The 24,977-nt window shown below is 40.1% G+C and overlaps 1 protein-coding gene across 1 annotated transcript in view; it reads right to left on the bottom strand.

The window, feature by feature from the left end:
• LOC122816340 (syntaxin-binding protein 4-like) overlaps window positions 1-24,977 on the bottom strand; it is an 869,603-nt gene that overhangs the window by 12,032 nt on the left and 832,594 nt on the right. Inside the window, exon 20 of the mRNA XM_044089066.1 lies at window positions 16,879-17,012. Coding sequence (XP_043945001.1) covers window positions 16,879-17,012 — 134 coding nt within the window. The remainder of the gene's footprint in view (window positions 1-16,878; window positions 17,013-24,977) is intronic.

The raw sequence follows: 24,977 nt of genomic DNA, 5'->3' as shown, positions 1-24,977 counted from the left end.
AGCATGTCCAACAGCTTTGGGTTTGACATAGCTTTGTATGTTAGGCACAGATTGCCTCCAAGTAGACGATATGCGACGGAGTAAAGCTGGAGTTTTTTGAGAAGGTCTGCGTAGGGCATCTGTTTGAGGCCAGTAATCCTCTTTGTGAGGTATTTCTGCAGCCTTTCCAGTTGTTGTAGATGACTTGTGAGGTACATACCACAAGGGATGTTGTACTCTATAATGGGTCTAATGAGTGACGAGTAGAGGGGAACAATGACCTATTTTTTCCTGGATAAGAAACCTTTTGTGATGAAGTGTGCCACGTAGAAGGATTTCCTGACTACTGTGGCAATGTGATTATCAAAGGAGAGACTACTGTCCAGCTGTGTCCCAAGATGTCTTATCATACTTTTGGTGTTAGGTAGACTACCATCTATGTGGTGAAAATTAAATTAAAGTCTTTAATTTATAATGTCAGATCTACAGTGGAAGATAATTAATTGGTTAATTTGTCATGCAGACATGTAAACATATTAAGAAACATGAGACACACAGAGTACTGTTTTACTAGTAAGCCTTTATTCACAGGTTCCCAACCTTCTGGTTGTCACATGACTGATATTCCAGCCTAATTGCACTCTCCAAAAGATATAGTGCATTGTCTACCAAGTAGGTGATGTGTGTTGTGTTGTACTCTTATAGGGATATACTGCATAATCTACCAACCAGGTGACATGTGTGTTGTGGTATGTTGTGTTGTACTCTTCCAAGGATATAATGCATCATCTACCAAGTAGGTGACGTGTGCTGTGAGGATCTCTCACTGATAACCTGTATTGATTCTGATTTTGCAAGTTAGATAAGCTAGAAAACCAACCACAAAGAAATTGTACCTAGCCAAGCAGACAATGTTCACTAGATGGGCTTTCAAAATTACTTACAAATCCAGACACGCCCAGTGCTTAAAAGGTTAGAACGCATGTCCTCTCTCTTTCAACCATGTGTATTTATGTGCTGTTTTAATCTACTTGTCTTTACATGAGAAGCTTCTAGTAAATCCCTCTGTAAGGCCATTTTAAATTGAGTACTATATTTAAGGCCATCCAGCGAACTGCTTCTTTGTGACTCCTTCACTTTATTACAGAGGTTGGATCCTTCCGAACCTGCAGTCAAGGCGCATATGACATTCCTAGCCTGAGAAAAATATTGGTAGCTATTGTCTCCACAGGAAAAAAAAAAAGAATCAGAAGTCTGTGTCCTGGGTATTTTCTGGGGGTTTATTTGACAGAGCATATTGTTTTTCAGTCCACCACAGTCCTTTAAGCCTGTTCCATTGAGCACACTTAATCTTCAACAGCGAACTGGAAGAGATACCCACACAAAATATCCTCAACAATTTCCTTTCATTCAGATCAAACAGTGTAACTATTTATTTTTGCAAGTATACATTCCTTGGGTATCATTATTACTTACTCTTTGATTTTCTTGCTGAATAACTGAGAATGCTGCATTGCAGCTTTACTTATACAGATCAGCATCTGAGACCTCACCTAGGGAGCTGCAGGTAGCACTGGAAAACTGATGCGGAGAAAGTGGTTCAAGGAAAGAAGATACCCCACACATTACACTGGTCCAACAGTCTCTCTCTGAAAGACCTGCTATTATCCTGAGCACCGACACACATCAGTACTTCGCTTGGCACAACTTACATTCAGAATTTCTCCCTGATTTAACTGATGAAGCTCCCACATGTAACTGACGAAGATCCCAGAGCACTATTCTGAAATAAATCTAGCATGAACATTCCTAACCACCATTAACATATACAGGCAAAAATTAAAGTGTGGGTATCACTTTAAGATGGTCAGAAATGGGGAAACATAATATATTTGCACGAGAGAGTTAGGACATAGTGTGACAACATGTATTATTGCTTATGTAATAAGCGATAGTTTAATAAAGATTTTTCTTGTTTTAAAAAGAGGGGCAGAAATTTAATAATTTATTTAATGTTGCTTAGGTTATATGATATATAGCAATATATGTGAAGTATAATGTTTGTTAATGTTAATTTGTTAATACAGTTTGATTACTTTTGTATAAATGTAAATTTGCCTGTGTCACTAGTGATAATTCAATAAAGGTGATTAAAAAAATACAATTTAAGGGAAAAGACAGAGGAAGAAGTTTGAGGCATGGCTACCTGATTAAGGGTAAAACATTTAGCCTAGACATTAGAAAATATTTTTTTAATGGAAAAGCTAGTAGATAAATGAAACAGGTTATCTGACTTGAGAAGTGAACCACAAAGTCCTTCATGAAGGACTGGAATCAACTGTGAGCCTAGAGAAAGTGGATAGCAAGGGCAACTAAATGCTACTAGGTATGCAAACAGGGTAGGCTAGAGAGATAAAAGTCTTTTTTCTGCCATCACAACCATGTGACTCAGTGTAATATAAAACTAGAATTCAATTATCACTGCACTGTCTATGTTAATTAGTATAACGTGGAACTTATTTTGCATTTTAGGAGTATCAAGGAAAATGCCAGAAGGAGTGAGCATGCATTAGGCATGTGTACATAATTATGTATAACTGGCCGTAGAGTCATTCTGGTTGAGCAGAAAAAATAAATGAAACTTCCTTCCACTCTGATATGCTGTTTTATATGCTGTGTCACGTAAAACACACAGACTAGTGCAGACACAACATACTGTTTTCAAGGGCAGCTTACAAAAAGAAAAGTTTTCAAAGCAACAAGATGACAAATGGGGAAACAAGGTGAAGAAAACAAAGCTGAATAAAAGAGCACAGCAGAAGAGATGAAACATTCTTAGTAGCACAGATATGGAAGGATACCGTATGGGTACTGTTTCACTGGCAGAATTACGTCATTACGAATGTGTTTACAGTAGTTGAATGATCAAAATAATGTTCATACTGGCTAGATAATCTATATGGAGTGAATTATATGTACAAGTAGTTTATTTTACGACAGTGCAAGAGCTTTCCCATATGGGGTTTATAGCTATGCAGTTATATTAGGCTGATTAACTGATTTAAAACTTTTATTGCATGCGGCTTATTTACTGAACAGGTGATACCAAACGATTTACAATAACTAAAGATCTGGAGAGGAGAAAGACTCACACTGTGAGTTATGCATAATAATCACTTACATGACAGAATGCAAAGTGACCTTTTCTTGTTTTAAGAGCCCAGATATCACATATGGCCAAAGTGAATGGCTTATAAAAGTTAAGTGATTGTGTTTAAAATAGAACAGTTTGCAAAATCAGACTGTGCTGGATATGTGGGTGCTTTTAATTATTCTATGGAAAAGTGTTTAACCTCTGCAGAATTAGAACATTATTGTGAAGTACCACTGAAGGTACCAGTAAAGTTTCAGAAAATTCAGTGGCATTCGTAGCATGAGTTATTGAGCTATTCACTAGCACCAGAGAATCTTATGTTCAACTCACTTGAAAATATTATAAGGATTCTGCAAAATCAATTAAGCCAATCAGTGACTGCAGATTGATGGATGCCATAAAATAAATCAAAGGAAAGATGACACTTTATTTGCCTATGTACCTAATTTGCATACAACATCAGAACATTCTGAGTTTTAAAGGAGCATCGGCTAAATCGGTAATAGACAGTCTTGTGTGTAGCAGATATGATGAAAATATAGCAAAAAGGTTACTGTATACATAAATAACATTAGGTAAAGCATAACAATAGCAATGTGTATAAATTCACCTGTAAAAGATGTTATTGAGCACTATTAATATGGTTATAGCAAATACACTCAGAAGCAATCATGTTTTTGTTGTGGCAAGACATCATATTATGACACAGATTATTGCACTAAGGGACAAAGGTGACAAATGCTACATGGCTGGTGCATGCAAGTCATAAGAATGAAGTCAAAACTGTCAAATTTATTATGATGAAAGAAATGCATTAAAAGTGTGAAAACATTTATAAAATCTTTTATTATCAATACTTACATATACAAAAGCAAAACAAATAAATAAAACTTTTTTATTTGCCCTTTTTTTTTTACACAGGTGCAAGGTCCTCTCTTAAGAAGGGGGGATGACATTCACATGCCTCCATTCACATGGTACAAAGCCTGTTTTAAGGCTATAGTTAAATAATGACTCCAGGGGTCCTGATAAGTCATATTTTACACTATTCAGAAGGCATCCTGGGATGTTATCTGGATCCATTGAGACCATGTTCTGGGCTTTAGCAGGCACAGCCAGTACATGTTCCCTAGTTATAGTTGGAGGGGTGATATTTGAGGGTATTTTTGGTGAATGGTTTGGGTCGGGGTGGATGTAAAGTTGGAAGTGAATTTGTCCGCTAACAGGTTTGCTATATTTAGTAACCGAAAAGCACACAACTTCCAACCAGAAAAAATGCGGTTGTAGGCGCCGTTCTCCAGTAACAATAAAGGTTCTCCTCTTAATAAAACGTGGAAACTCAATTTCAATAAATTCAAGGTCCAAGTCCAAAAGACCACTAGGTAAAACGTTTCAAGACACCAATTTATTTGACAAAAAAAACAGATTAAGCGCTTTCATCTCCCATGTGGAGACTTCATCAGAATCTGTTACACATACAAATCTTCAGTTTAAATACATCTAAGTAAAACACACTTAATTAATCTTGACTTCTAATAGGCTGGCCATTAATTGACACTAATTAACATTGAGGTAATGCTGAACCAAACCTTTGGTAATTTACACTTGAATGTTAATACAAAGTTGTAGAGGTTCATAGGAATTCATGATCTTAACATTTCATAATTTTGTTTCCAACTTATATAAATGTTGTAAAAACTTGTATTTAATTTTTACAACATTTATATAAGTTGGAAACAAAATTATGAGGAAGGATGAGACATTTGCGGGTGGAGCCTCTAGTGGGTATATTTAATATTTGGTCAAGGGTGTTTGTATTTATGAAGTCCAAGAATCTCGGTGTCTGTAGATTTGAGAACATGTAGGATTCCTAGTCTATAGAAGAGAAATTAAAGTCTTCCCTGATTAGGGTGTTAGATTGGATGGTAAGCATACCTTTCAACCTCTTAGCACAAGAAATCTGGACAAAACCTAAAATAATGGGGGGACAAAAATAGGGACAGAACATGATTTGTGTTAACATGGTTTTCTGAAGGAGATAAAGTCTGAAACTCATTGTGTTAACATGGTTTTCTGAAGGAAATAAAGTCTGAAACTCAAATACATGACAGGATTTTATGACTTCAGTTCTTAGTGATTTGCCAGAAAAAAACAGAATTTATGAGGAACAGACTAAAAATATGAGGTAAAAATCTAGACATTCTGTGAAAATCTGGACAGTTGAGAGGTATAATGCTAAGTGTCTCCAGTAGGTCCAAGTATGCATTGTGAGCTTCTTGGGACATGGAGGGTGGCCTATAGTTGGCTAGGATATGGCATGGAATTTTGTCTATGGTGATCTGCATGGTGAGGAACTCCAGCACATCATATCCTATTTCACTACCCGAGAGGAATGCTTGTTATTGATCTATATTGAGGCATTTCCACCTTAAGCCCTTGTCTGTGCAACTTCAGGTGTAAAAGTGTGGAAGGCACTAAAACTGTGCACTGTTGGGGTATTCTCTGCTGCTTTAAATCATGTCACGGTAACTGCACAGATGTCTATATTTTATGGTCATAGATGGACAGATGTCTGAGACCCTACACAAACAAGAGAGATTACCTGAACTGAGCAGCAGCCATGTCACATGATGCACCACATGCTACCAGGTGACCAGTGGATGCCAGCGTAAACACAACAGAGATGGATGGCATGCTGAATTTTCAAAAAACAAATGCTTGCAACAGAAATGTCACAGACTCCCAGATAAAAGACTTTAGTCTAAAGTTAAATGTATTTATTTATTTAGATGTTAACTGAAGTAGAACACTGATCCAGATGGACTATTTTCAGGAATAACTCAGGGTTTACAACCAAAAGTCACAAAACAACAATTTAAGTCCACATTTCAGTCTCGCGCTTATATGCCAGCTAATAATAATGGATTACAGACGAATTAATGAGATTAAGGAAAGCGTTACTGTAACACAGATGACAAAAATAAGCGGTAGGCGAATCCGCGGTAGTGGTGCTGCGGTAGCATTGTCGCCTCACAGCAAGACGTTGTCCCATTCGATTCTCAGCTAGAGCGTCTTCTGTGTAGAGGTATGCGTGAATGGGCGTGCCTTCGTTGAAGGTTGTGCGTCAGGGCTGGTAACTCGGTATGTAAAAATCCACTACCAAACATTAGCGGACCGGAGTTCCGCTGTGGTGACCCTAACCGGGATAAGCCAAAAGACACAACAACAACAACAACAATTAACAATAACTGACTAGGCCACAAGGAAGAACCTGAAATTAAAGACAGAAACTAACAAGCATGACTAAACATTGCCAGCTTTACCATAATGCATTTGTAGCAGCGTACAATGTCTTCATACATGCTATTGGCATTGCAGAAGCAAAGAGTACACACTCAGTGATTCTTTGGGCATGAATGCTGTGGTAGCCATTATAGGTTCACAGGTAGGTACTAGGCTATCTGCCCAAGGGCATTTATAAGCCTAGCCAGAGTGTGTTGGCTTTTGCTGCCCCATTGATTAATTAACTTATCCCCTGTCAAGCAGAGCCAATGAAGTGTTCCCAGGGGTGTATTTTCTGTTACCCAGTTAGCAGGTGCTGTTGCCTCTTGGGGCTTACAAAAAAACAAATAATATGGAGATAAGATGGCAGGAGAGGAAGGGAGGAATAGGAGGAAAGAGTTAGCAAGGCATTTTGTAAAGAGACGACACCGTTAGGCAGTATTTTACTTAAAACCAAAGAAGGTACCGTACGAGACAACAGGCAGCACTTCACAATGACCAGGCTAAAAATCCGAGTTTTATTGAAATATCCACAAAACAAATCACAAAAATAACTCCACTAAATCCGGGAAGCACTGTGATTTCAATAAAACTCTTGGATTTTTAGCCTGGTCATAGTGAAGTGCTATGCTGTCTGCTGTCACGTCCAGTACCTACTTTGTTTGGTTTTGGGCTGCTCGGTATCGAGTGTAAGGTACTGGTTCATCTTTCTTTTGTAGTAAACATTTTCTAGACAAAGAACAACAAAAATTGATCAGCTCTGAGAAATAATTCATCTACGGAATCAAAAATTTCACACAGAGGATAGAGACACAGACACACACACTATATAATTGCCTACATGAAATAAAGAAGGCAAACAGAAATAGTAGGATAGTACTCACTCGACGTAGTATTTGGCGCCATCTGCTGTTTGACATTCCTCCCAGCCGTAGGGCAGCACTAAATTGAAAAAAAAACTGATACTGTGTCTGTGAAATAATTTGAATATTACATTTACTTAGCTGTTATGTCAAGAACAGGGATTAGATCCATTCCTCCTGATCTCTTAGCACAAGAAGTCTGGACAAAGGCAGAAACAGTGGGAGACAAAGGTCCAAAACTATGGACTGATCTTAAATACTTCAAAACGTTGCTAGAATAATAGGTTTTGGAATGGCGTGTGTTTTCTGAACTATATAAAATCAAAAGCTCAAACGTTTGCCATTATTTGGTTACTTCATTATTCAATGATTTTCCAGAAAACCACAAATTTTATGAGCAACAGACCAAAAAAAATTAGGCGAAAATCTGAACAGTTCAAAGGTATGACTGGATTGTTTAGTTCAGCTGCCATTCTTTGTGACTATCTTGAGCTGGAAATTGAACTACAGACTCTTTATCAGTCCTCCTCAATAGTAGGCATTTTCATGCAGCGGTTATGGAATAACAATCCAGTTACATTTCAGCAGACTTTAGGCTTTTTCAGTGCTACATATTTGCCAGTTTTGCAGTAAAATGATGGACTTACTATTCATACCTCAGCTAGTGCTTGTCGAGGGAGACACAGCACATATGTAGCTGCAAAATATGTTTGTCTTTGTGTCGCACGTTATTTTATACATGTATGGTATATGAAAACCAGTGGCTTGCATTGTCTAAGTGCCACACCTGTCACTGAAGTCTGTTTTATTCTTTGTGCCTTTTACATGCTGCTATGGTGAATTACAAACTAATTCATCTGCTCTGGGGGACTCGACAACAAAGACTCAAATAAATAAATAAAATAAATAAATAGGTCCATTAATATTCTCAGTATTCTTTTTGTGAGGAGCCTCTGTGATGTTCCAGTTGTTGCATGTGCCTGGTCTGGTACATACCGAAGTGGATGTTGTACTCAGCGATTGGTTTGATGATGGCAGAATACAGTGAAATGATTACTTCCTTGGACCTAAATGCCATACACCTTTGTTCATAAGTTGTGCAACATAAAATGGTTTCCTTACTATTGCAGACACATGATGATCAAGGATAAGATCCATGACTACTGTGTCTGTTTTTATGGGTGTGTTTTCAATGAGGTAGTTTCTAGAAGTGGCTAACTTCCCAAAGGATTCAATTATATATATATTTTAGCACTGGGTTTCAGTCAGTAGTTCTGGCACCAGTTAATTATCTGTGTCAATTCTTCGCGGAGAATATTAGCATCTTGGGAGGATTCCATGACTGTAACTCATTTGATTGTCTGCAAACTTGGTCAGCCAGAGGCCTATGAAGTTGGCGAAGTAGATGCCAAAAAGAGTCAGCCCTAAGGGACTCCAATACTGCCTGGTCTCTTCGTGGAAGTGGACTCCCCTATTCTAACTTCTTAGGTTGTATCCAAGAACCAGCTAGCAATCCAATGATGACATAGGAGTTTTGTCTGTAATGCCAGAGTGGGGTATTATATCAAATGCCTTGGCCAGGTCAAGAAAGTCCATATGCATTGTTTCGCCCTCATCCATTGCTGTGGTGACCTTCTCGAAGAAGTTCACCGAGTTGAGTAGGCATGATCTGTCCTTGATGAAACCAAACTGGGTTGGATCTAGTGTCTAAAGGTTTCCTATGTCATTGTTAATTATTTTCATGATAATTCTTTCCATTGCTTTGCATATGAGAAGACTGTAGTTAATGGGGTCTGCAGATGGACCGTCCTTAGGTAGTTCTTCCTTCACATGGCATGAAGCCTGTCTGCTGGCTATGGTTAAATAGTGAATTTACTGGTCTTGGCAGGTCATGTTTCATGCTATTTAGGAGGCATCCTGTGATAGTATTGGACCGCATCAATTTAGTGTTCTTAACCTTAGAGAGTGCATTGAGGAACTGCTCCCTAGTGATAGTTGAGAGGATTATGTTGGATGGTATTTTCTGACGGGTTTCTGGTGAGGGACAGGGACAAGCCTGCAGCTGAATTTGTCATCCAGTAGATTTACTATATCTTCTGGCTCAGTGTACAATTAGTTTGTCACATTGTTGTGTACTGCCTTTGAGGCTGCATACACAAGCATGCACATGACTTAGCTAAAGTAAGCCTTATGATTGCCCTTGGCTTGAGATGCTATTTCTCTGTTATAGACTTGATTTGCCCTCTGAGTTGCTTGTTTAGATGGATAAGAGTCAGTTTTTTATCCTGCTGGATTGCACTTTGTCTATGTACTTAAAAGTATAAAAATATTTTAGTGTCTTTAGAGCACAATCTGGGAACTCTACCATCCTCATTGCCTTGATTTAGAAGCAATAGCAACGTAGCTGGTCACCGTCCAGAGAAAAATGGCATCTCTCTCATGTCCATTGCTGCTCTCAACCTGTGAAGAAAATCTTTGGGCAGAGTGGATATACATGATGTAGCAGGATGACATTAGGGTGAGAACTACGGCATGACATAAGTGTAACAGCACCACACTGCCTACATATATTTCCATTTCTGCATGTTAGTGCTTCTCTTAGCCATGACATTGCATTAGTTTTTCCTCATATCCCCCCAGAGGACATTAATTCACCATGCACCCCACACCATGTAGGTTCTCATGTGAGTGAATGATGTTGAATGAGCCTCATAACACAGCCTTGGTAAAGTGCAGGTTGAGATAAGTTGTGATTCAGGAACATTCACTGGAAATAGGCTCATAAGTACAATGACTGTGCTAGGAGTCTCAAAACCTCAAGATGAAAACAGTCACAGCCATTACTGTGGTCATCAGACTATGGACGATTGCTACAGAATAACCTGCGCTGTGACCAAAGACAATGGAAACTTAAACTCAGTTACTCAGCCAGTCAGGGGAGGTAAGCAGGTCAGAAGCAGAAGTAGCTTTAATGGTTTCTAAATATGCTGTAGTTGTCTCTTGTTTGCTGGGCTACCTGGAACTGTGTTGGGGTGGGGGTTAAGCTCCTGGGTGTAGCTGGTTACAGGCGCATTTTGCCTGGGATACTGATAATCAAGTGTAAAGGTTTATGCCATGAGACTACATGTGGGAGACAATGGCTTTCATTTAGGCCATGGACTATGTGTGTCCCACTCAATGCTGATATGCAGCTCTTGTGAGTTATTCTGTTTGTAACTTAGATATTCTTTCCTATATACTGTGATGTCCAGTAAGGGGGATTATAGCTGTCCAGTGGGCAGTATTCTATGTGAGCCATTTGAGTGGTACATGCTTGTTTGCTGGGGACAGTAACACATTAGTTGTACATCTTGTTCTCTCCATCCATTTGTGGCATGACTGAGTTGTGTGTTAATATGTCTTTTAGAATCATCTTGTTATGTACTGTGAATGCGAGGAAGAGTGTGTTTCTTTATAATCAGTGTGGGAGGGGCCTATAATACCATTGATAAGTCTAATGGCTTGCCAACGCTGGTTTGGATTTTGCAGAATCCGCAAATATCTTGCCTGCTTGAGGTATTACGTAAGAGGAGGATTATCCTAATCCCTCCATACCATAACTTAGCTCCCTACTACTCCATATTTATGATGGTGCTGTATGTCTGGATTATGGTTGTAGGGATGGTGGATGCTGCCACACATACCCACATTGGATGACATACATGGATAATAGTATGGCTGTCCTGGTTAAGGGCTCAGACTACTGTTGTTGGGACACACACACACACACACACACACGCACACATATGCGCACAAGCACACACTCACACACACACCCACACACACACACACACACACACACACACACACACACACACACACACACACACACTACTGTTAGTGTTCATATACCAGAAGAGTACCCTATGGAGGTGAACATACTGTAATTGACATTTATGGTGCATGTCATTTTCAGGGAGGTTACTGGGCAATGGCAGGCAAATTCACTGCTGGGCCAAAAACAATTTCAAAGCTTGTGTGATAATGCCATACATTTAACCACAACTGTACTCTTCATCTATTTAAGTAGAGGCAGTATGTGTGCCTCTGTGGCCCAAAGACACCCAGAGCACATCATCTGACCCAGATATACCAATGTTTCTTAAGGTTTCTTGTGGAGGGTAATACAGTCTACTGTCATGTGTCACTACCCAGAAAAGAAAGATGCCCACTGCTGCCACATGGATGTCATCCATCCATGTGGCCTGTGCACTCCCTGGACAGCATGTAAAATAGGTCATGTCAACAGTGGGCATTTCATGTGTTGCTGAGGTACATGAATACTGAGTATGACATGCCATCTGCTTATATATATTTCTTTCATATTACAAGTTTTCATGCCTGATGGTAAATGGCACCAGAAAGGGAAATTCTCCCAGGCAGAGAATGGCATTCTGCTGCAGTCCCTCCAGGAATATGATTGGTGGATGTTTTGGAACCAAATATATGAATGGGAATTCCCATGCATGTGTCTGGTGGGAAGTCTTATAGATGTACACAGCCACTGGCCAAAACAGGACAAATTGTCACAAACATGATTTCTTACACAGGGCAACCTGCTTGGTACAGGAGTAGAGGGACCTAGGTGGGAGTTTGCCAACAGAGGCATAATTGACAGACACAGATGAGTTTCTGGCATCTCTGTCTGGAGGAACAGATAGTTCCAATATCCATGGTGGAGTTCTGGAATTGGGTGATAAATTGCAGAGGGTACCATTGATTTCAGTGGATGATGTCATATTGTACTACCCATATGACTCAGGGTCATATAGCTAATGAACATGACTTCTTTCTGGTTATGGGAACATTGGCACTACACTTACAACTTTAGTCTGCTCAAGATATGTCACTAGTAAATTTGCCATAGCAATACTTTATATAGGTTTATATCACTGGGCTGTGGATGTTGGTACAGAGTGCATTTATAAACTTGGTTATGCATATATGTTTCAACAACTGTTATATTGTCAGGTTTCTCTACCATGGATATAGACATTCCTGATGTCAAGGAACTGGCTACGCTTGATGATGAAAGGAGCCAAATCCAAACATGTTGGCAGTAGTAGACATGGGGAATGTGACAACGGTATCTCCTTTCACTTCCATGGATACAGCTTTTGTGCCTCTGTAACCCACTCCTTGGACTCAGGATGCTGAAATAGGGCAGAATGTAGCCAACACATCAGCACAGGTAATGGCTTCAACTCCAGAGGCAGAGGTGGCAGTCACCTTTGGTTGTCACCAGCTCCAGTTTGTATGAGAATGGCAATGATCAGCATACTGGTAACCAGCCACACCATGAGTACCGCCCCCTCCTGATCTGAGTGCCCTTATAGCCAATACTTGGATTTGTGCAAGCATTATACAGGGACAAGCAGAGACCTGTGTAGCTGTGGCCAAGCTGGTTGGAGTTGTATAGTCTGTGTGATGACCCGGAGGAGGGTCTGACACAGTTATGTAGCATTATGGAGAGACAGCACAGTGGGTCAGTATGCTACAGATGTCCCTGTGCATCTGCCCATCATGGCTAACACTCTTCTTGTGGCCAGTCCACCTTCCCCTCTGGTGGGGAAGTGTACCTTGGAAGGTAGAGGGCTTGGCGTAGGTCCCATAATGCCATCACTTTCATAGCACCATCCATTGTTGAGGGCACAGTGGAAAACCATGGATGCAAAAGCAGATTGTCCTGAGACAAGGTGTCACTCATAACATATCCCATCATTCACAGTCAGGTAGTACTTGATCATCTGTGTGTGCAGTGGTCTGAACACATGTTCAACAATGATTCAAGTCTGTGATAGGGTAGTGCTATAATCATTACCTGCAACAAGCTGTGGTTTTCTTACTGCTGCCATTACCCATGGTTCCAGGACATATCCAGCACTGCAAATAAGACAGCTCTCTGGAAAATCAACCCACATAAGACCCTGATACCCACTACTGCACGTGCACCAGATGTGGGAGCTGTGGTACTGCCTGGGTGGCCTCCAGACACATTGTATATAATACCCTGTGCATTGCAGACTACCTTGCAGTTGATGGAGTGAAACCCTCTTATAGCCAGTACACTGCTGTTACTGAGCCCCAGGTGGGGCCTTTATGTTGGTACAATCAAAAGCTTTCAATGCCTCAGGAAAATGGACTATATTATAAAATGCTCACACAGAGCTGCTCCTCTTCTCTGTGGTGCATTGGAGCCACAAATGCTCACCCACATGCTGTAGCATGGCATTGAGAATCTGTTAGAGTATCTTTGAAGTAGATACCTGGGATACACCTATGGTGTCCTTCACTTGACTGCTGAAAGGTCACTGTAGCTAAAATTCTCCAAGCCACACATACCTCGGTGTCCGCAGTGATGGGTACTCCACGCATCATATCAGCCTGTGTATGAGGGTGACACATCCTGACCAGCTTCTGCCTCATGCCTCTATCCACACTGTACTGGTCCACAATAGATGAATGACTTGGTGGCACCAAGGGAGACAACACTCACCTTTGTGACTACCATCAGTGAGGACAGCCTTTTGTATATATATATATATATATCTACTAAAGCCACAACTGCCTTGTACATGTGTTCATGGTCTGTCTTCTTTAGCTCTAGGATTTTACTGCAGTCCACAACTCCTTGTGTGAAATGTAAACATTTAAAAATCATGCTACCATATTTTGTACATTTATTTGCATTTTCTATTACCCTTGTTTTTGCACTGTTGCTCATTTCTGTGTCATTATAATGTAATTTCCATATTATGCAGGCAATGGTATTTCATGGTGTAATAGTATTACGATAAGTGTGTCTGTGAATCACCCTTCCCAGCTTTGGTCACTCTTCACACAAATTCACAAGATAGCTAAATCCACTCCATACCTACACAGATGTGTAGATGGGGGGGGGGTAAAAAAAAAGTGACAAATTTTAACTACTGTTCTTATAAACTTAGTTGCTAGAATAATAGGCTTTGTGTTAGCATGCATTTTCTGAAGTACATAAAAGTCTGACACTCAAATGTTTGTCATTATTTAATGATGTCAATCCTCAGCAACATGCCAGAAAATGACAAATTTTATAAGGAAACTGACCAAAAATATGAGGGAAAAATCTGGACATTTTTCAAAAATCTGGACAGCTAAGAGATATGTCCCACTAATGTTGTTATTTTTTAAGTTAGTGTTAAGACAATGTAATATATTCTCTAGAACAACCAAAATAAAATTGCTATGAAAACACAATAAAGACAATGCTGTCATAAGGAAATACTGCAAAATGTTTCACACCAAGTATTTTTCTCTATGAAGAAATAGGCATTCTTTTAAGTTAAAAGGTTATAAGACTTGAATATTTTAATATTTGTAATACAGTTTTAAAAAGAACTTTCACTTACCAAGTTCTATATACCTACCAGTACTATGGCAGACAAACTGAATTAATTGTATGTGTGCGGATAAATGTCACAGTTTTCAAACCACGGTTTATAATTTGGGCAGAGTCATACCAAAGAACAATAAGGCCAACAGGGGATCATGCAGGCCCAATGGTTGTGCAAACAGTAAGAGAAAAAGGCAAATATAATTTAATGTTCTTGTAGAGCTACAGAAGGGTAAAGGTTTTTCCTAGCTCTTTTTATCTTAGCACCATCCATACCTCAACCTCTTAGTGCAAGAAATATGGACTAAGTGAAAACTAATGCAGGGACAAAAGACCAAAAATACAGACATTTTTTGAATATTGCTCTTACAAACTTAGTTGAAAGAATAACAGATTTTGCAATGGCATGCATTTTTCTGAAGGATACGAAGTCTGAAAATCAAATGTACGTCATCATTTAGTGACTTTAATCCTCAGTGATTTGCCAGAAAACCACAAATTTTATGAAGAACAGATAAAATGTATGAGACAAGAAATCTGGACATTCAGTAAAAATCTGGGCAGTTGAGAGGTATGGGCCACCATCAACCTGGAAGGCATTATCTTGCAGAACCAAATAATGATAAAAGTTCACCATTTAAATCAGCTCTCAATAAATACCACGGGGAAAGGATTTCTTGCAAACACAGAAACATCTGCCATAAACACTTTATTGCCAACCAACAACTACTACTATTCAGTAAAGCATAGCCGGCCTTAGGCACAGGCCAACTAGGCGGTTGCCTAGGGCGCTGCTCTAGCTGGGGTGCTTTTCTAGTATTTATTTGGTGTAGGTAGACCAGGATGGGGGCACCAGGTGGTGGTGGTGGTGGGGCGCCGTGCAGCCCTTTTGCCTAAGGCACTAGTTGACCTAAGGCCACTCCTGCAGTAAAGCTAATGTTTGATACTTCATACATTATATGTCTAAACTATGATCTGACTACTAATTTATGACAGTCCTGACAATGTTTGTCATGTTATATTGCCTTTCATGAAACCTGTTGAATGTAACATATCAGACCGAAGATGCATGATGTTGTTTACAAAACATTTTATGAATATATTGATTGTATGTCACATTTTGAATGTATTTCACTTTATGCTTATGAGAATTCAAACTTCCTTTAACTTTATATAACTTTAGCCTCTTTGCCCAAGTTGTAGCTGAAAACGTTAATGGATCTGAAGTGGTGGTATAGAGGTAAGGCGTATAGTACATGATTGTCATGATTGTCACAACTCCCACAGAACAAATCCCTAAGCTATTGGATATCTTTAAACTTCAGTCTGTTTGTAATTTGAATTGGTAATGTTCTAACATGTGTGTTGTAAAATTTGTAATCTACCTGTGTAAGTACTTAAATGTCTAAATGTGGAGCTTTTCTCCACAGGCCTCTGCTGAAAACAGGTTCTGTGACCCAGCTGGACTATCCTGCTCACCACACACACACACACACACACACACACACACACACACACACACACACACACACACACACACACACGCACACATATATAATGTATATAATATTGGCAAGCCTAATTAGTAGTATATACGCTGACTGTGTTTGCTTGTATTTTTTTTTGGGTGCTCCAGTATCCCCCCATATTCCAAAGACATGCTGGCTGGCATCTTAGGCTTCCTTTAATGCTTACTTTGATGCTTGCTCTCTGACAATGTTGAATCTAACTAAGATATATTATGGTTTCTATTTCATGCGATTTGTAATCAGACCTTGGTGTTACTTGTTGATGTTCTTATGTTGCCCCCCTAAACCCTCTTTTTTCCCTTCTTTGCCCCACTCCTCAGCTCTCCTTTCCATTTGTTTTTCTTGACTTTTTACAGCCTTTACAGTTTTTACAATTTCTACTGAAGCTGAATATCATTTTTTCTTGTTGATTTTTCTTCTTTTGATGCAAAAGTTGAAGAAAGCATTTAATGTAAATATTATTTTCATTTTATGATAAAGAAGCAGGCAGCAACCTTAAATTTTCAAGTAAAACATATCTAAAACATTAATTACTGTAAAAAAGCATGTATTTGACTTATGAGCTGCTTTACAAATAAAACTGGGCTACACAACTTTCTTGATGAGTGATTGTTTCTGATTTTACAGACGCGATTGTAATAGGAATTGATATGCACTTACTTTCGTTTGTACTGGAGCTCACACAGTCAAATAATTCTTTGGCTTCTGCTACAAATTTGGCAGTAGCCGCTGAAAAGTGAAGAGCAGTGTCCACTTCTCCTGGTTTGGGCACTTCTTCTGGCAAACTGTTTTGCCTACAAGACAGTGAGTAGAAGCAGATGAAAGATTTTCTTTAGTTTGTGTTACCCAAGTGAAATCTACCATATTCAACAGGTCCAAACAGCAGTAAGTTCCAGAACTTCATACTCAAAAATACAGCAGGTTTTTTTGGCACAACTCCACATAAGATTCAGGTTCTCATCTGTCAACTACTGAATGCCAGTATAGTTTCAACAAAATAAAATCTGATTCTGATTTGATTCTGATGAAGTCCCGAGGGGACAAGTAGTGCTAAATTGCTTTCTAATGTATTTTTTGGTATTACTATAGTGGTATTTGGTTGTTGATAGTTGAGAAACTACATCTAGTATGGAGTTAAACAACTGTTGTGTTAGCCAGCAGGTACCATTTTCAAGAAATGACGATCTCCATATGACACGAGCCAATAACAACTATTCAATGGAAATATTCAACCTGTATAGTTTAGTACCTGAATTGCAAATAGTTAATGTAAATCATTTATCAGATTCAACAGATATGAACTATGTACCACACAAGAATATATGTTTAAAAGACAAAATGAGGTATCATTTAACAGTAATGGTTACTTTTCTAAATGTTTATACCACATAAAATTAATAGCTGTAACAAAGGTTCCCCATCTGACAAGAGTGCTTCAATACAAACACACACACACACACACACACACACACACACACACACACACACACACACACACACACACACACACACACACACACACACACACACACACACACACGCACGCACACACACACACACACACACACACACACACACACACACACACACACACACACACACACACACACACACACACCCATGTTAGTAGTCACAGTTCTTAGCAGTAAGTACACTTTTTTTATTTCTTTAAAAGGTGCCCAACAGTAAGTGCTCCAGCCAGTGTTATTTAAAGTATCTGTACAAAAAAATTGCAATGAGTTTGAAAAGCAATACAAATTCATTTGCTGAAAACTGCTGTAGTAGCTGTGCTGTATAGTGTAACATAGCTCTTTGCATCTCATGAGATTTAGCATGCAGATGGAAAGTCAGTGTCATGTGATGCTGTTTTGTGTTCCTCTGTTGTTATGATAGAAAAACATATGGTTGTGCTCATAACTGGCTTTTGGATGTTTGTATCTGCTCTACAGGAACTGAAAATGAATCCAACAACATCACAGTGGCCACATACCAAGGGATCAGTCTTCACTAAGACTTTATGCAGAATACTGGGTGTGCTTGTACACATAAATGCAACTGGTCTGATATACTTCAACAGAAGAAATAAAGGGAAAATACATGACAGAAGGAATGTCCCCTAGGAGACAGAAGAGAAAACGGACATAGTGACTTTCATCTTCTCTTGGCTCAAACATGCAATGAAGTATTAAAAGCTAGTCGTGGAAGTGAAGAGAATAAAGAGAAAAATAAAAATATAAAATAAGTAGAAAATGACAAGAGAGAAGAATTAAAGGACCACTACGGGTAAATGATGAAAAAACATATATTTTTATCTAGTCTTGATTCTCTGCACCTCCAAGCTGCTTTAATCCAAAAAAGGATTAATTCTTTTTTTTATTTATTTTTTTTTTGTTCTCCAGTCTACCCTCATGGGGGCAGACATCCTGATGAGACTATTTTCCCTTGATAGGCTAAATCCGTCCCAAAATGCAGTCTGACAGCTCTGATTGTGAGAACAATTAGCTCTGCCTTTTGTTGTCACTTTGAATGGAAAAACTGAAAAATATTCCCATGTTTAACAGTCAGTAGATTAAGTGTCACTGACTGTCCTGCACTGAGTTTTACAACTCTTGTTCATACTAATGCACAACACATTTCTGAAAGAAGCTTGGAAAAGTGTCAACTAATTACAGAGATAAAAAAGACTTTTTACAAAGAGAAATTTTGTTACTGTCCAGTCCAAGTTACTCCTCCCATCTCCACTCCTTCTATGAGCCAGTCTCAGATTTCCAGCTAGGCTAAGTTCAGCTAATTAGCAACCCTGCATGACAACAGACATCAAACAAATGTCAGCCTGGTGTGCCACTAAAACTGTTCCCTAATGACTATTTCCTCCTTACTGTTACAGACTTACACATATTCAGGCTAAGTGGGAGAAAAAAAACACTAATCTGAATTCAGATTTTGTCTACTATATCAATTTTCTCTAACGGGCACAGTGAAATGTCTGCTTTGGAGTGTGTGTAGTGCTTACTGGTTGGCCACATACTTATTTTTACATAGTTACTGTAATATAGCATAAAATTAACCATACTGCCAAACTTTACTTAACAACTGAATATTTTCTTTTCTTAACAGTAGCCTTCCTAGGCTCTTATGTCAGCCACTACTTTTTGTTACAATGGCTTCACACAGCTTTTTTTTTTTTTTTTTTTTTTTATTTGTTCAGGCATATCTCTTATTCTTTCAGCAACAAACTCAACAAAGTTATAACATTTTTCTAAGTAGCAGTACTACTCCTTTGGTTCAGATCACATAGAGTGCATGAAGTGACATCCACTGCATGATAATTATTCCTGCTTGCAAGAATTTTCATTGTTTGTTTAAGACAATCCAAAACCTGATTCAAGAATCAATTTTGATTCCACCATGTCAGAGCAAAGGTGTAATGCCAAATTAGGTACACTTGTGAGGTATGCTGGTTTGACACAATACACTGTTCATAGGTTCATAGGGCCGTACTAGGCTATTGGCCCTAGGGCCTATATAAGCCTAGCCAAGAAGGTACCCTGCTTTCGCCACCCAAGAAAATTATTTTCCTGTGCCACTGTCGAGCAGAGCCACAGAAGTTATCCCCATGGTGAATTTCCTATTTCCCATCCAATCAAGATTTTTCTTGAAGAATGCCAATGAGGACCTTTGTTTGATATAGATAGGTAGTTTGTTATAGAGTATGGGAAGTCTCTAGGACAGGAATCTATCCCTCCAGCATGTTCTGTTTATTGTGGTGACAAGGTTTAGTGCCCTAGAGCATGTATCTCGGAGGGATTGGGATTTCTTTAAGTGGAGCATGTCCAGCAGCTCTGGGTTTGACGTAGCTTTGTATGTTAGGCAGAGATCACCTCTGAGTAGGCGATATGCGGCAGAGTAAAGCTGGAGATTTTTGAGATGGTCTGCATAGGGCATCTGTTTTAGGCCAGTAATCCTCTTTGTGAGGTATTTCTGTTGTCTTTCCAGTTGTTGTAGCTATCTTGTGAGGTACATACCAAAAGGGGCATTGTAATGTATAATGGGTCTAATGAGTGATGAGTAGAGGGGAACAATGACCTCTTTTTTCCTGGATGAGAAACCTCTTGTGATGAGGTGTGCACATAGAAGGATTTCCTGACTACTGTGGCAATGTGATTATCAAAGGAGAGACTACTGTCCACCTGTGTCCCGAGGTCTCACTTTCAGTATTAAGTTTACTACTGCCTATGTGGTGGTTCATGGGTACAGAGTTTTTACCAAAGGAGATGACAATGCACTTTTTGGCATTGAGCTTGAGGCCATGGCTTTGACACCAGGCATCTGTCTCAGTGAGGCCCTTTTGTAGGATGTCCACATCGTTAGGAGTTTTGCTTATTGCTTCTAGTTTGCAGATCTGCAAACTTCATTAGCCAAAGACCTTCTGTGTTAGCCTGTACTTCAGAGAAGTTGATACCAAACAGAAGAGGACCCAGGACTGAACCCTGTGGTACTCCACTTGTTACTGGTCCGAAGTCGGATTTGGAGTCTGCTACTTTCTGCTACTTTCACAGTGTGGGTTCTGTCAGTGAGCCAGTTGGCAACCCATCTTGTGACATAGGTATTTATACCTAGTTTAGTGAGATTATCTATAATTCCAGAGTGGGGGATGGTGTTGAAAGCCTTGGCAAGATCTACATAGGCTGTGTGAACCACCTTATCCTCGTCTACGGCTTTGGTGACTGCTTCAAAGAAGTCTATCAGGTTTAGGAGACATGATCTGCCTTTTACAAACCCAAACTGGGTGGGGTCCAGAGTTTGGAGATTACCAATGTCTTTGTTTATAAGATCCATGATGATTCATTCCATGGCCTTGCAGACCAAGCTTGTCAGGCTAATGTGGCAGTAGTTCCCGGGGTCCTTTGTGGTTCCCCCCTTAGTGGAGTGGGATAACTGTTGCTGTGCACCATTCAGTGAGCACAAAGCCTGAGGTGAGGCTATGATTGAACATGGTACTGAGGTGGGGTGCCAGTGCACTCTGTATTTCGTGTAGAATGCAGCCTGGGATGTTGTCAGGTTCCATGGATGCTGTGTTCTTGGCTTTGGGGAGTGTGGTTTTTACCTGTGCAGCCGTGATTACAGGAACATTGCATTCTTCCAGTATAGAGATGGGCCCTTTAGGAGGTGAGAAGAGGGTAAAGTTAGCAATGAACCTATCTGCCAGGATGTTGGCAATATCAGTTGGTTCTGTATATTTAGTGTCATTGTGCTGTAACTTAGAGCAGATCTGTGTGTTGCCATTCAGATTCTTGACATAGCTATAAAATGCTTTGTGGTTGTCTTTAGAATCAGTGGCAATGTTGTTTTCGTAACTAGCTTTTGAGGATTTTATGAGGGATCTCAGCTTCTTACTGAGATTGACCGAGGAATTTCTCCAATCATGGGATTTTACTCTTTTTTGCAACAGTTTCTTTCTTCTGTTGTAGAGTTTGTTTATGACAGAGGACCACCAGATTGGCTTCATTTTTTTGGAGGATAGCATCTTAGTTCTGTTAGGGATAGCACGATCCGTGCACTTGTGTAAGTGCTTATAAAGTGCAATTGTGTAGGAGTCAGCAGTTGTACCTCTATTGTCCATCTGCATGGGTGTCAAGAAGCTTGCCACTTCTGTCTTAAGAAGCGCGAAGTTAGCTTTGGAGAGAGTTTTTATGGTATTTTCCCTAATGGGGGATGACAACGGGATGTGGATGTCTAGGGTGATTAGCTTGTGGTCGATCTGACCAATGAGGAATTGACATTTGGTGTGGAACACTGGTCACCCATGTTGTTAATGACCAGGTCTAGGATATTGCTGCCCCTGGTGGGGGTGTGGATAAGTTGCTCCAAGGCTGTTACCCTCCTGTCTCCCATCACACCACTGTCAATCCATTCATACATTGACTGAGTTAATGAAACCCATATGTTGCAACAGTGCCAGCAGCTGTACTGACCTCTTTACAAATAATACTGTCAGGCCTTAGTCAACCAATATGATAGATAGATGCTAGTGATGGACTACTCGCAGCTGTTCAGCAAGGCGTAGTCCATCTGGCTTTCCTACACTGTTCTCATTTACACCTTACTGATCATACTTCCACAGGGCTGTCCTCACAACATACTCACCTAGTCCTATAAGTCTCTCTCCACCTCTAAACCCCTCTTCAGTTATGATTACTAGCCTCTCTAGCTATGATCTATAGGCTACCACACATGTACATATTGTAAATATCAAATTTGTACCATGTACCTAAGAATTTACACCTGCTATCTAACATGAAATGTATCTGTAAATTGTTCAATAATAATATTGTGTCTGTATCTAAAGGTAACATGTACCTAAGAAATTACAACTGCTCTCTATCATGAAACATAATTGTAAATTGTTCTTTTCTATATTGTATCTGTATCTAAACTTTGTAACATGGAGCTTTTCTCCCTGGGCCTCCACTGAAAACGGGCTCCCTGAGCCCAGTGGACATCCCTGGTCATCAAACTGGAAATAAATAAATAAATGTCAATTCATACACCCCCCACTAATTGTATCCAGCCCACTGCCCTTAAGATGGCTCTCCCCAAAGCAGGGCAGCAGGGATGTGTCAGTCCATCTGTGCTTCACACTCCTTTACACCACAGACATCATACAGGAATGCTTGCAGACACACACACGCACACGTCTTTACACCAGATCAGCTATAATCCATGTTTCACTGTAATACCATGCCTGCCTCCACAAATGAGTTCACACACATACACATGCACATGTATTCTGACACCTACACTCATGCACACAAGCACACATCACCTACAGCACTTGCTTTATGTGACACCATGTCTGTGTACTTCAGCAAACAGACACGCAAACACACCCCAGACCATTTTCATCACATGTTCTATGTTACTCCATGTACACCCTTCTCTTACGAGATCGACACACACACACACACACACACACACACACACACACACACACACACACACATACAAGCAATGTACCACTGAAGTGCGTTGCATTACCCACCTCTCCACAAAACACTGCTTCAGTTCCAAGGGGGTTGTCTAAGGCACTGATATTGTCATCTTGTAACATCACCCCAGTAATTGACGCAAGCCTGCTGCACTGACAACAGCAGGGCATCAAGGAGGTGACAGTTCAGCTTTGCTGCACAGTTCTTCGATACACCACATACATCATCCAGGAGCGCACACACATGCATACACACACACACACACACACACACACACACACACACACACACACACACACACACACACACACACACACGTCTGTAAAGCCATACCAGCTATAATCCATGTTTCACTGTAATAGCATGCATGCCTCCACACATTTGTTCACACACATATACATGCACATGTAGTCTGACACCTACACTCATGCACACAAGCTCACATCACCTTCGTCACTTGTTTTATGCTACATCATGGACACCCTGTGTGCATAACTGAACACATGCAAACACACACACACACACACACACGCAAACACAAACACACACCCCCAGATCATTTTTAGCACATGTTCTATGTTACACCATGTACACCCTGTGTACAGAGAGCGACACCCAACAAACACCCACGCACACGCAATGTACCGCTGAAGTGTGCTGCATTACTCACCTCTCCACAGAAGACTGCTTAAATTCCAAGAGGGATGCCTAAGGTACTGACTTTGTCACCTCGCCACATCACCCCCTACAATTGAAGCAAGCCCGCTGCACTGACACAGCTCTCCCCAGAGCACGGCAGCAAGGAGGTGTCAGTTCAACTTTGCTTCACTGTTCTTTGTTACACCACATATCTCATACAGATGTGCACACACACATACACACACACGCAGCCAGACACAGACGCAGCCAGACCCAACTTTCTTTACAAAATGCACTCACACCCATACATGCACACTTTCTTCAACATATATGAACTCAGATTCCTGCAGTCACACAAGCTTGCACACCTCTATGCAGAAAAATAAGCTTCCACTCCAGCTTTGATCCACATTTCTCTATCACACCATGCATCTTACATGACTTTACAGATGCGCTCACACACACATACACACACACACACACACACACACACACACACACACACACACACACACACACACACAGACACACACACACAGACGCACACACGCACACACACACACCCACTCCAGTTCTTGCAATCACACAGTCACGCACACACCTCTCTCCAGAGCAGGAAGTATCAAGTCCACCTTTGATCCATCTTTCTATGTTACACCAAAAACCAGACATGCCTGAAGAAATGTTCGCATACACTCACACGTGCATGTTTACTCACTCACACATGCACTAACATACATGCTTGCACATATACACATGCACCATTTTCACCACTTGTTCTCTGTTAGAACACGGCCACCCTGTGTACATAATGGAATGAACACAACCATAAGCAGTGGAGCACTCAGTTGTCCTTTACTCACCTTTCCACAAAACACTGCTCCCATGTCAACTGGCATGTCTATTCTAGTGTCAATGATAACCCATAACATATTCCCTCATTAATGGTTGCAAGCCTGCTGCACTGACACAACTATCCCTACAGGACTGCAGCAAATCTGGTGTCAGTCCATCTTTGCTCCATCATTTTCCATCACGCCACATACATCATACAGGCATACATTCATGCATGCTGACACACACACACTTTTTTCAGTTTGCAAAAACAGGAAGCAATTGACATTCATCTAG

Source organism: Protopterus annectens, chromosome 12.part0 (assembly GCF_019279795.1).
Source record: "Protopterus annectens isolate FY-2018-M chromosome 12.part0, PAN1.0, whole genome shotgun sequence".
Lineage (NCBI taxonomy): Eukaryota > Metazoa > Chordata > Ceratodontiformes > Protopteridae > Protopterus > Protopterus annectens.
This window is presented reverse-complemented; position numbering and strand designations above follow the sequence as displayed.